We start from the raw sequence: 14,243 nt of genomic DNA, 5'->3' as shown, positions 1-14,243 counted from the left end.
ACATCAACTCTGAGATGCAGGTACATCCAGCTGACGAGTCCCAAATAGGACGAAACGCGCGTCAAACTGGATTCCACTGCTAGCCACTGTCCATCTTTGCTTACCATGCTTGTGAATTTAGGCTATATTGAGGCAATATGCACAGTATGCACATATGCCAATTAGAGACTGACCGGTTGCAGTCCTAAAACCATCAATGGGAAGCTCCAAACAAACAATACTAAGTAAATATTATTACTATCGTCTAAGTGAATGCTTGAAGGTAATCGACAAGAAATCCTGCTTCGCCTAGGTTTTGTGCTATTTGGAACTCATCAGAAAGACGTACCTGTAATTGCAAGGGAATTGATGCCCAATCACCTGGCTTCATAACCATAAACATTACCACTGAATTTTTCGGGCCACGACCGACTTCTTGTAAGATTGGCGGATCATTGGGGACTGATCAATGTCAAGTCCTTTTAAGTGCTGATCGAACCCTAGCAACCACATGAAGCTGTGTGACACGGGATCGGCTCCACTAGGGAGCAAGAGTCTTATTAAGATTGCAGGTACACCTTATTGATGAGTGCCAAATAGCACAACATCTAGGCGATGCAGGGTTTTCTGTCGACTCTAATCACCAACTTACAACATAGTACATGCAGTGTCAAGTCACTTGGACTAGTAGTACTGGTCACACTGAAATTTGATCGATAAAATTCAATCTATATTGAGAAGGACTTTACATAAATCATATTGGTCACTAAGGTCAATCGGTTACAAACTATCTTTATGTTTTCGATTTTCTTGTTTGTGTCATAATTTTTGATAATATTTAAGGAGTAATATGTTAATGTCTGCAACTGGAAGGTTTATTATTGACTTTCTATGATTCCAGATGACCTCTACAGTTCAAATGGAATTATAGAGAAAAAGGCGTGAAATGCGAGTAAGAATTTTATTCTCAATTCGTTATGTTCAATGAACTCGAGTGTGTTTATGAAGTTTCATGCGAAATTGCTCTCGTGAAACGTTTTGAAAGCACATCAAACATAGTAACGATACAGGTAATTATCCAATCAAAACGCTACATATAATCCTTCATTTATCTAGGTGTTTTGGAGAAGCTTCTATTCAATGTTGATTGGATAAAACATTTTCAGGCTTCTTTTGGGCCTCTAGAGTTTTTGGTAAAGGATTTCTTTGAAGTCCCCAACAGATAATAATAAGAGTTAACTTCATGTTTAATTTAAGGTTATGAAATGTGACCTTTAAAGGTAGACACCATTTGTTGGATTACTACTACTAGGATTTGATCATATATGTCTTCCAAATATTCCTTACATTTGATAGAACTATAGAGTAAGTGAGCAATGCTGATATTAGGCCTAAAGTACCAATTAAAAACTATAAATGAGTTGATGCTGATATGAGTCTATCATTGGCTGAGGTAGCTAAGCTCTATGTCACTTATACTTATCCATAGCTTACCTTGACGCACAATACTAACAGGAGTAGAATGGAATAAAGTCAGAGGTGTTCAAACTAAGGTGTGGCATCAATAAGTGACTGTTGATCTGACCCATATTAACAGCTGTCCACTACTCACCTGGTCAGAGTTTGTACAGTAGTCGTGATAAATGGTTGAAGAGTTTAAGATTACATAACTCCAATGCAGTCCACATTGGCGTAGATGCATTCATTCATTATCTTCCTCAATATATTTTGCTTTTAAGTATCATTGCATAGTTTATATCTTACAGATTCATCCCTTCTTCTCTTGAAATATAATATCCAAAAATAATTATTATTATCAGTATTATTACTATTGGATACTACTTATAATATCCACTTTTGTGTTACTCACTGTGATAATGATGTGATGTGGCAAATTATAGAGATATACATTTAAGCAATAGGTTTTATGTTGACTATTACCGACTAACTAATTTACTGATAAGATAAACTGAACTAGTTAAACCAATCATGTTCAGTTACATTTCATTCATTTATCTTTAAAGTTTTCAGTTGCCTTATATCTAATTCCAGTTATATCGTATGAATGATTATTATCAAAGTATACATCCCAGCTACCCTCGTATATAATTATCGACCTAATTCGCGTTAGAGAATGACGTAACTAAACGAGAATGAAGTTTGAATACGTATATTTCGTACACTAATCTGAACCCCCAAATGCCCTGGTACGGCCGAGAGTGGGGAGAGTCCGCTCTCCCTCTCAAAATGCTCTCATATGGCCACACGTATATATAGCCTCTGTCAGGGAAGTCCTACTCACTGCATTCTCGTGGCATTACTGTTGTTTACGAAATTGAGAGGACGCAAACCAAATGTCCGGCGCTTTAACCGAGTTGGTGGATACGGCGTGTCCACCTAGGGGAGTTGGAAAACCCTCATTCCAAACCAATGGTGCACATGGACTCCAGTATCCTGAAGGGACAAATGGCGTATGAATCAATCGTTGGTCACTGGCTACCACGGAACTGCATCTCCTCACGATGTTCCACTAGCAGTGGAATCCAGGACGCGCGTTTCGTCCTATTTGGGACTCGTCAGTTGGGTGTACCTGTATCTCACAGTTGATGTTCAGTCTGTAGCTGGCATGCATTACCTTTGGCCTCAAACGCCAACGTGTTATCCATTAAAAGAAAGCTACTGGGTTCGAGTCCTAGAGTGAATATCAACTCTGAGATGCAGGCACATCCAGCTGACGAGCCCCAAATGGGACGAAAAGCGCGTACTGGATTTCACTGCTAGCCACTATCCATCTTTGCTCAATGATTAATTATGTTTTTTTCCGTTTCTAAATTTGTTGAATGAATGTACGTATATAAGAATTGCAAAATCTACTAACTGAATGTAAACGAAACCAACACAACAACAGCTTACATTCTATTATCAATATGAAAAGGTATCTTAGTTACACAGAGTGATTAATTAAACCAAAAAAAATCATCTATGTACTTACGCGCCTGTAAGTAATTCAAAAGTTAAAATACCTAATGACCAATAATCTGCAGCGAAATCATGTCCTTGATTAAGAATTACTTCTGGTGCAACATATTCTGGTGTACCACAGAATGTCCATGTTTTTTGACCAATTCCAATGTATTTAGCAAATCCGAAATCGCACTAAATAGTTCACAAATATAATAATGATAATAATAATACAGTTGTTTACCGTGATACTCTATATACTAATTATAGTTTGATTCTCTTAAATTACTAATCAGTAATAAAATCTATGGGTAGTCGATAAAAAGTTTTAGTTCCATTAAAGTTCATTGCCAGTTGGAACTTATCAAGAAGTGGGGTATTACTTGAAATTCTGAGGGGACTTATATACCCTGCGAAATTCAAATTCACGTCGATCTGTGTCATAAACAACAAAAAAAAGAACTATTATGCTTTTCGGATCCCAATTGATTCCCCTTGAGGACCCAAATATTCATCCCTCAATGGATTGGTCTAATTTAATCAATACTTAAAGCCAGATAAAGATCACATTGATTACTATTTAATTTTATGATCTATTAAATTTCTGGAGTAGCGGGCAGTGACAATGTATATTCTTTAGTTGATGTCCCGATTGGACTTAAAACCATTTATTAGCTAAATCTTTCTTTACAAGAATCCAAGCAAAAATCGTGTTCAAACGTCTAAATTTATTCTAGAAAACAGCCAGAACATCTTAGTAGTAACATCTCTCTTACTGTAGAACATGGTGATACAGACTCGAACTTCATAAATAAATACCAGTTTTCCTTAAGACTATAAGTAATATGCCTTGTTGACAAGTGCCAACTAGAACAAAACTTAAATTAAACAGGGCGCCCTGGCAACTGTCTCCAACCTTTTGACATCAATACCAAACTGTAAAACTATCTCAGTTCATATTTGTGTTACCGAGATTCATAAACCCTTTGAAAGATACATTTATATTAATTTCTTGATATCATTTGCGTTTGTAACCAATGGTTCGAGGACATTAGTTTATTATTTATAGACGACAGAAGTCATGCAGTAGCTCTAATTGGAGTGCTATAGAAAATCAGGGAACACTGAACTGCAGTTTCGCACTAATCGGTCTTATATCAATCCGTTTTGAATATCATATTCAAATGAAACTAATCTTAATACTCCTCAATCACAACATGAATGCCCGCTTGGAGATGAATACACTAAGTCCTATTGAGAAATTGTAACCGACGAGGTTTATCAGTCTTAAGAGTAAGACAATAACCAGAGAATGCAATAGATGGTTCTAGGGTCAAAGATACGAATCGCAGATGAGTTTTATATCACAGAGAAACATTTATCCAGTGTTCCATAATCTCTAATGGCATTCTATTCACTATCGATCCGTAGGCTGAATTATTTATCTATAAAAAACTAACTTACTAATTTAATGTAACCTTTGGATGTCACCAGCATATTCTCTGGTTTTAAATCACGATAAACAATTCCATGACGATGTAAATAATCCAATGCCTCAATACAACATGCCAAACAAAATCTTGTTGTACGTTCTTCAAGATGATGACTATTAGGAAGAAAACAAGCAGAAAAAAGAGTTACTCCTTCTCATAATCTAATGTTCATCAATAAAAACATAGAATACATGGTATTGAATAGAATACAATGAATGTGTATTAACAGTTAGCTAGTGATACTAATTAGTTGCCTTAACTAGAGTAAAAAGAATAAGATTCGCATATGCGACCTACTTGGTTGAAAGCTGAGTGTTCTGTCCATAAATTCATGACTACTAGGAATAAGACTTTTGTAGGCTATTAGTATTTGATCATAGGTGGCTTCGAACCATTTCTGGACAATGAGTTAGCTATTTTGAGGTTAGATGGAGAGTGATAGGTAAGGATTGTGTTAGAGGAATATGGGTTAAATTAAAGCACGTCCCGTGCATGGTTGCGTCGAGGCATGCTGGTTGGCTACTTATCATCTAATCAGCGCTAGTACATATTTGGAGAAGATTCTAGAATCTTCTCATGTAAAAACTATATATATACTAACGTTTTTCTTATTGTGCTTCCCACTTCCACCTTACTTACTTACTTACGCCTGTTACCCCTCGTCGAGGAGCATAGGCCGCTCACCAGCATTCTCCATCCAACTCTGTCCTGAGCCTTCCTTTCCAGTTCTTTCCAGTTGCTATTCAGCCTTTTTATATCGGCTTCTATTTCCCGGCGTGGTGTGTTCTTTGGCCTTCCTCTTTTCCGCTTCCCTTCCGGATTCCAAGTTAGGGATTGAGTCGTGATGCACATTGGTGATTTCCTTAATGTATGTCCGATCCACTTCCAACGTCTTTTCCTAATTTCCTCTTCAGCTGGAAGCTGGTTCGTCCTCTCCCATAAAACGCTGTTGCTGATAGTATCCGGCCAATGAATGTTGAGTATTTTGCGTAAACAACTGTTTATAAATACTTGTACCTTCCTGATGATGACCGTAGTAGTTCTCCACGTTTCAGCTCCATACAGTATAACTGACTGTCTTGACGTTCGTATTAAAGATTCTGACCTTGAAATTGCTTGAGAGTTGTTTTGAGTTCCATATGTTCTTCAATCGTAGAAATGCTGCCCTTGCTTTGCCAATCCTCGCCTTTACATCTGCATCAGATCCTCCTTGTTTATCAACGATGCTCCCTAGGTACGTGAATGTTTCTACCTCTTCCAGAGTTTCGCCATCAAGTGTGATTGGGTTGGTGTTCTCCGTGTTGCATTTGAGAATCTTGCTTTTCCCTTTGTGAATGTGGAGGCCTATCGATGCGGAGGCTGCTGCTACATTTGCGGTCTTCATTTGCATTTGTTCGTGTGTACGAGAGAGGAGGGCTAGGTCATCTGCGAAGTCCAAATCATCTAATTGATTCTGAGAAGTCCATTGTATTCCGTATTTCCCGTCAGATGTCGAATTCTTCATAATCCAGTCAATCACTAGAAGGAAGAGGAATGGGGAGAGTAGACAGCCTTGTCTGACTCCGGTCCTTACTGGAAATGCATCTGTCAGCTGTCCTCCATGCACCACTTTGCACTGTAGTCCATCGTATGAGTTTTGGATAATGTTGACAATCTTTTCAGGAACTCCATAGTGTCGAAGAAGTTTCCGTAATGTTCTCCCATCCACGCTTTCAAACGCCTTCTCATAGTCAATGAAGTTGACGTATAGTGATGAGTTCCACTCGACTGATTGTTCCACGATGATCCGTAGTGTCGCAATATGGTCTGTGCACGACCGATCCTTACGGAATCCAGCCTGATGATCCCTAAGTTCGGCGTCTACTGCGTCTTTCATCCGATTCAGCAGCACTCTGTTGAAAACTTTTCCTGGTACTGATAACAAACTTATGCCTCTATAGTTTTCACATTTGCTCAGATCTCCTTTCTTTGGTATCTTGATGAGATATCCTTCTTTCCAGTCCGTTGGCACTTGTTCCTCTTCCCAAATCTTCTTGAATAGAAGGTGAAGCATGTTTGCAGTTATTTCAATGTCTGACTTCAGTGCTTCTGCTGGTATATTGTCAGGTCCTGCCGCCTTCCCAGTTTTGATTTGTCTGATGGCCATCTTGACTTCTTCGATCGTTGGTGGAGTGACATCTACTGGAAGGTCAGTGTGGGCTGCTTCGATGTTCGGTGGATTCAATGGGGCTGGTCTATTCAGCAGTTCCTCAAAGTATTCTGCCCATCTTTTCCTCTGTTCTTGAATCTCAGTGATTGTCTGTCTTTCTTTGTCCTTGACTGGTCTCTCTGGTTTGCTATATCTCCCTGCCAATTTCTTCGTTGTATCATATAGTTGTCTCATATTCCTTTCTCTTGCAGCTTTTTCCACCGTCGTTGCTAGTTCTCCCATGTATTTCTGCTTGTCGGCTTTAGTGCTTTTCTTCACTTCCTTGTTTGCTTCTGCGTAGTCTGCTTGTGCTTTGACTTTCTCTGCTCGTGTTCGGCTGTTGTTAATTGCTAGTTTATTGTTCTTCCTTTCTTGAATTTTGTCCAGGGTTCCCATAGAGATTCATTCCTTATGATGATGCTTCTTAGGACCAAGAACCTCCTGGCACGTTGGAGTTAGGGCTTCTTTGATCCCTTTCCAGTTGTCCTCCAAAGTAGTTTCTTGTTCATTCAGTAGATCCTGTAGAGCCTGGAACCTGTTGTTGAGAGTTATCTTGAATTCATAGAGCTTGTCAGTATCTCGAAGGAAGGCTGTATTGAACCTTTGTAGTGCTGTTTGTCCAGTTGTCCAGTGTTTCTTTAGCTTCAGTCTCATCTTGGCCACAACCAGGTGGTGATCTGAAGCTATGTCAGCTCCTCTCCGGGTTCTCACATCTTCCATTGACCTTCGGAATTTTTTGTTGATACAGATGTGATCTATCTGGTTCTCCGTGGTGTGGTCCGGTGAGATTCATGTAGTTTTGTGTATGCGCTTGTGTGGGAATATTGTGCTGCCTATAACCAATTTGTTGAATGCACATAGGTTTGCAAGTCTCTCCCCATTTTCATTTCTCTCTCCTAGTCCATGTCGTCCAATTACATCTTCATATCCTGTGTTGTCCACTCCAACTTTAGCATTTAGATCTCCCATTAGGATTGTGAGGTCCTTTCGTGAACACTTCTCTATAATTGATTGCAGCCTTTCATAGAACTGATCTTTATCATCGTCGTTGCTATCATTGGTGGGTGCATAACATTGGATAACGTTCATTGTGATCCCTTGCTTCTTTGTTCTGAATGATGCTTTGATTATCCTGGGTCCATGAGATTCCCATCCCACAAGTGCATTTCGTGCTTCTTTGGACAGCATTAGAGCAACTCCCTGAGTGTGTGGAGCATTTTCCCCTTCTTGACCGGAGTACAGCAGCATCTCTCCTGTACCTAGCCTTTGTTGTCCAGTTTGTGTCCAATGGGTTTCGCTGATTCCGAGTACTGCCAAGTTGTATCTTCTCATTTCCATTGCTATTTGGCTGGTCTTTCCTGTCTCCCACATTGTCCGGACGTTCCATGTACCTATAAAGAGTGTTGCTCTGGTTGTTAGAAGGTGCATCAGTCTCGTGACTTCCGAAGAATTTCGGCTTTCATCATGAGACGTCATAATTATTCCTTCAACTCCCAGGGCAGAGTTTAAATGGTTTGAATTATTTTTTCTGGTTAGCGTTTTTTTAGCGAGTTAGCTTTTCTACGGGATGGGGTCGCTAACCCCATTCCCAACCCTCCTCCTTTACCCGGGCTTGGGACTGGCAGTAACTCTAGAAGAGCTACAGGCGGAGTTCACTTCCACCTATCCTTGTTATTTGGAATGCAATTTCGTTCCTGTTCAGCCGTGTTGTAAATTGGGGACGTGTCGAGTGAAGTACTGTCCAAGAATACTAGGCAATAGGAATAGTTGGGTCGTAATAAGAGAAATTGTAACATATGGGCAATCGACTGATAAGATTATGAATCTTTATCTACTGAGATGATTAGGAAATACATTACGTATTCCCAGCTACGCACTACCTCGACGTACACTGGTGACTAATGTAGAAGTAGGTTGGAAGAAAACTAGAGAAGTTGAAAACAACATATGGCATCAGGTAGGTATAGACTAAATGCTTGGGGTCCACGAAATTATCGTAACCAATAGTTAGAGGCTTTGAATACGACTAATCGGTTAACAAGATTGCGACTCTTTATCGACTGAGGTGATTGGGACATGCATTACGTAAACCCCACAACCCTCCATCTAGAACTCTAATGTTGACTAATTTAAGAATAGGCTAGAAGTAAGTTAAGGGGCCTGTCAAATTAAGACATGGCATCAGTCTATGTTAACAATGACTGTTGATCTTAGCTATGTTGGTAAGTCTAGACTGATTGGTCGAGGTTGACGCAATTATCGTGGCCAATAATGATTGGAAACGCTGATTAACTTGGTTGGTGCAGATGCATTCACTTCTTATCTTCAAAATTCCTTTGGAAATTTTGTCCATTCTTTCTTTTTGAATAACATCCTTCATGTTTATATATATTCTTCATTACCTCTAACATAACTTGCACTACTTCTATTGGTTCGGTATACATCTCAATAAGAATGAGACTGTAATACCTTTTTCAGAGAAAAAAAAAAGAATAAAAAGCGATCAAACGCTAAAACACAAACAACAGATAATCACAACTAATAGAGTACAAATAAAAAGAGATATAGAGAGATCATCTTTTTCTGTGTTTCACATTAATGACTTACCTATCACGAAGGATAGTCCATAATTCACCGCCTAAACATGCTTCTAATAACATGTATACATATTTATTATCACGATATGTATTGAATAATCTAGATACAAAAGAGAAAAAGAGTAAATACATGAACTAAGCACTAAAAAAATAACAAAAATACGTGACTTGCTTAAACCTGATTCGACTTCTTACGACGAATTCATGACTTATGTAAGTCGTATAAAATATCCCTGAAGGTCATGTTCTTGCTGCTATATAGATAGAGTTGTACCATTTTATCCTGTTCTATCTCGAATATCAAGTACAACTCATTTTCTACATGTATTAGTGAGCAAATCTTAAAGTTTTGTGCACTTGGTGTCATTGCCGATTTACACAATAAAACTGATTGTATTAGAGTAGTAGACTAATTAATCGCTTCTTATTCCGCAGGTACTGCAGATCCGTACAGATAATCTATGATAATAATGAATTGAGCAATAGTTGAAAAGGTTTTCAGAGGAAGACGAAAAGCAGATGATCACTACTGAAACGTTTAATTATATCTTTGCTATATTCCCAAGCCAAATGAATAAACATGTAAGAGTTTGAATTTTTCTATTGTTGTTGTTATCAGGAAATGCGACTGATTAATCTCTATTGTCATATGTGTATCATGAATAGATTGCCCAGATATTCAATTCAATTGTAAGTTTTCAAACTATTTGGATCACAGGCTAGCAGTGAAACTTAGGACGTGCGTCGTTTCCAGGATTGAAAAGCTCAACAAAACTCGGTAAAGTATAGTACATAAACGAACTAATCGGAATCGAGAATGAGACTTCTAGGTATTTGCATCAAGTTCAAATAGAACTTTTAACGAACAGTAGAAATATCTTTCTTTACTGCTCTAAATAATTAAAATGATAGAGAAAAATAATTTTTTTCCTACCATAGAATGGAAATGATAAGCGTGGAGATTGCATGTAACAGAAGAATCAACACTCCCTAAAGTCGAAGCTAAATCACTATGGAAAACCTGGAAGCACTGGGATTCCTCAGCAGTGCGCATCCACTATCCCGCCTCGCGAGATTCGAACCCAGGACCTATCAGTCTCGCGCGCGATCATTTAACCGATAGACCACTGAGCCGGCTTTCAACGGTGTTAATATCCAGTGCTTCCAGGTTTTCCATCGTGGTCTAGCTTTAATTGACTCATGATTTCAACTATATATCAAAAACTCCCTAAAATCCTTAATCATTTAGTCATGAAACAAACCTTAACTTAGTAGTGATACTATATTTTATAATATATGTTAAATTTACGCTCCATGCATCCATATTAGCTAGTAGGCATGTTTCCTTTATAGTTGATGTTAGTTTATGCTAAAAACCCTAGACTTAGACTCTTAATCCTAATCTATAAACCTTATGCAAAAACAGTGTGAAGACTTTTAGAGATCTATTTAGGTCTTTTTAATGATTCTAGATGAAAAGTGATCTTTGTTCATAGAACGAATTATCATATTTTCTTTTTCATTTACAAGTACAGTGATATGAAAAGTTCAATAGGTTCATTAATTTCCGTTTACTGATTGGTTGGAAACTAGCTGAAAACTTTTCACGACCGTCTGACTTTATATTGTGCTTTTACGAAAAAATCTACAATCGTAATACTGATCCTGACTAAAGACAACCTATTCTCGTGAATGTAATTTTTAATTATCTATACAAATCGAAAAATATTGACTTTTAAGCAGAGATGGATAGTGGCTAGCAGTGGAATCCAGTTCGACGCGCGTTTCGTCCTATTTGGGACTCGTCAGTTGGATGCACCTGCATCTCAGAGTTGATGTTCACCAGTTGCAGTCCTAACACATCGATGGGAAGATTCAAACAAGCAATACTAAATGAATTTAAACTTCACCCCATCGCACAAGCAAGTGGCTATCAGGACTCAGTGGCCGAGTGGATAACGTGATGGCGTTTGAAGCGAAAGGTACTGGGTTCGAGTCCCAGAGTGAACATCAACTCTGAGATGCAGGTACCTCCGGCTGACGAGTCCCAAATAGGACGAAACGCGCGTCAAACTGGATTCCACTGCTAGCCACTATCCATCTCTGCTTACCATGCTTGTGAATTAAGGCTATATTGAGGCAATACGCACAGTATGCACATATGCCAATTACAGACTGACCAGTTGCAGTCCTAACACATCGATGGGAAGATTCAAACAAGCAATACTAAATGAATTTAATATTGACTTTTGTTTGAAACACCTAACAGATACCTAATTTGTCTTCTAGTTTCAACCTTGGATACATGATAGTTATGTACCAAACAATTATGGATTACAAAAATATACAATATTTAACATACTTTACATATACTTCCAATGACTAATCACTGATTATAGTAATTAATATAATATTTGTCTAGTTCTTAGTATTAATCAACTCCTACTGAACAAGTTACAATGAAAATAGAACGATTCAAAAAGATTAGACATAGGTTTCATTCCTCTTTCATTATCAAGTTCATTAACACTGTATGACCGGCTAGATAAAATTTTGTATTTACGGGGCATACACTTTTAGTTACCATTAGTACTGAACAAGTTCGGAAAATATTCAGAACTTTGGTGCCCAAGGATTTTTTTTTAATATTAAAAATAAAAGTACTGTGTCATTTCTAATAACATTATCGCGTTACTTATCACACTGAAACGGAATTTAAATTGAAACATTCTCATAGATTATTAACAGTTTGACGAACATTTCAATAAAAATAAATGAACTATAATACAATGGGTAAGAACTAGATTAGATAGGCAGATTTTCATTTGATAATCTGATAAATATACCTTTTAATTGAGACCACAAACTGATCAATGTTAGACCAAGATTAAAAACTTGGAAGCATTGGACAGACATTTCGTCCTAGTGTGGGAATCCTCTATAGTAGTGCCCATCCACGATCACACACCAAACCGATTCAGACCAAAGACCTTCGGTCTCGCACGCGAACAATTAACCTCTAAACAATTGAGCCGACCGGCATCCAATAGTGTTAATGTCTAACTTCAACCAATTCACGATATTACAAGAACATCTTCCATTGTCTTCAGCGAGCAACTGTCTCACATCCGATACGGATTAGTTCCACTGATCATCACGTTTCTCTAGAACTCCAAGAGTTACCTCTCGAAGTTAGTCACTATTGAATTCCGGCTCAGTAGTTTAGAGGTTAAACGTTCGTGTTCAAGACCGAAGGTCTTGGGTTCGAATCCCTTTGGTGTGTGATTGTGGATACATACTTCTGAGAAGTTTTATGCTATGATGAAAGGGTTGTCCATTTCTTTCAGGTTTTCAATGATGGTCTAACATTGATCGCTGCATGAGCTCAATTAAAATTCAACCATCTCCACAACCTTATACTGATAAATTTATATCTATTGTATTTCATTTATTATTCCCAGTCATATGACTGGGAAAAATTAGATTTGTTTTAGGGGATTGAGATATTATAAGATGAATTCACTAGGTAGATTGTATGTAATCGTCAATCGGACAGATTTAAAATCAACCCACGATAATGACTTCAAATTAAATTACAGACATACACGTAATGCTTCCCTTCTATTATAAAAATAGGATATATGAGGGATACTTAGTAGATAAGGTTCAATGAGTGATAGTTAAAGCACTTGGGGGGGGTTTCAACAAAAATGCCTCATGTTCAATCTCTGGCGTCCTTTACTTCGATAAGTGCAGCCAGATGGTAAACATTACCCATCAGACTTGCAGAAAAATATCAAGTATGGCTCATAGTCGAGTATATAAATCTGTACTCAGAAAATGAGTTACACTCAATTTGTTATCGACAAACAAAATGATAAAAGACTGTAATCAAGGAATTTCAATAATATTATGTGCGTATGGGACAGCCGTCACCAATACTAATGTTGATGTCTGCAAAACATTCTCAATTAACTGAACATCGAAAAGTGAATCCATGGAATGCCAACATAATGTCTTTGACGTGAGATCTGAAGCTCGTGAGGTTCGATCCTTTTACGGAGCCATAGGTATGTACTACTATGATGTATGCTACTTATGTCTCTCGACATAAGTAGTATGTAAACCAACCAAAAGTTGAATGGCTGAACGCAGAAAGTTAAGAAGATCGAGTCGAAGAGAACAGGAGAACTAGAAAGAAATTGTAAACTAGAAGAATCAAACAGAATGTGAGATTCGCGAATGAAATATTCAGTGTATGGTACTCATATTTTATTATCAGAAAGGGTTTTTGTGGAGATTTAGTATTTTCATAGTGGATTAGTTGGAGTTAGACATAAACGCCATCGGATGCCGGTCAGCTCAATGGTCTATCGGTTAAGTGCTCTGGCGCGAGATTGGTAGGTCCTGAGTTCCAATCTCGCGAGGCGAGGTCAAGGATTCGCACTACTGAGGAATCCCACAATAGGACTAAATGGCCGTCCAGTGCTTCCAGGTTTTCCTTGGTGGTCTAGCTTCAATTGTCTCATATTTTACCAAGATATTTTGTAATTTTATACCATAATACATTGGTTGTCCCTACCTGTGTTCTTGTTTATTACCCTATCACTATCTAGCCAGTTGGTTCACTATGCAAAATAACAAAATAAATGATATATGTAAATATAGATGTAAAGGAAGAATCTATGAACTATAAGATTATTGGATATGGCAACTATATATTTTTCAAAGTTGAAATCATGAATCAATTGAAGCTAGATCACCATGGAAAACCTGGAAGAACTGGACGGCCGTTTCGTCCTATTATGGGACTCCTCAGTGACAGTGCGCATCCACGATCTCGCACTCGCGAGATTCCAACCCAGGACCTACCAGTCTTGTGCCAGAGTACTTAACCGATAGACCACTGAGTCGGCCGGCATCCAACGGTGTTAATGTCTAACTTCAACCGATCCACGAACTATATATGTAGTGAATTCAATACAAATCCAATTTTTTTAATGATAAACCTTAAAGATTATCATG

At 38.1% G+C, this 14,243-nt stretch overlaps 1 protein-coding gene and 2 non-coding genes across 3 annotated transcripts in view; 2 read left to right on the top strand and 1 right to left on the bottom strand.

Annotated features, from left to right (window-relative positions):
• The window catches only part of Smp_123290 (serine/threonine kinase), a 99,317-nt gene that overhangs the window by 12,797 nt on the left and 72,277 nt on the right, over window positions 1-14,243 (bottom strand). Inside the window, exons 11-13 of the mRNA XM_018797986.1 lie at window positions 9,229-9,318; window positions 4,405-4,546; window positions 2,972-3,135 (exon numbers count right to left, since the gene is read on the bottom strand). Of these exons, the coding sequence (XP_018652973.1) occupies window positions 2,972-3,135; window positions 4,405-4,546; window positions 9,229-9,318 (396 nt within the window). The remainder of the gene's footprint in view (window positions 1-2,971; window positions 3,136-4,404; window positions 4,547-9,228; window positions 9,319-14,243) is intronic.
• On the top strand, window positions 11,159-11,225 carry Smp_tRNA_00263_Gln_TTG.1.1. The gene has a single exon. It is a non-coding gene (tRNA).
• Window positions 12,430-12,500, top strand: Smp_tRNA_00317_Pseudo_CAA.1.1. Its single transcript has one exon. It is a non-coding gene (tRNA).

This window comes from Schistosoma mansoni, chromosome 6 (assembly GCF_000237925.1).
Source record: "Schistosoma mansoni strain Puerto Rico chromosome 6, complete genome".
NCBI classification, from domain to species: Eukaryota; Metazoa; Platyhelminthes; class Trematoda; order Strigeidida; family Schistosomatidae; genus Schistosoma; species Schistosoma mansoni.
This window is presented reverse-complemented; position numbering and strand designations above follow the sequence as displayed.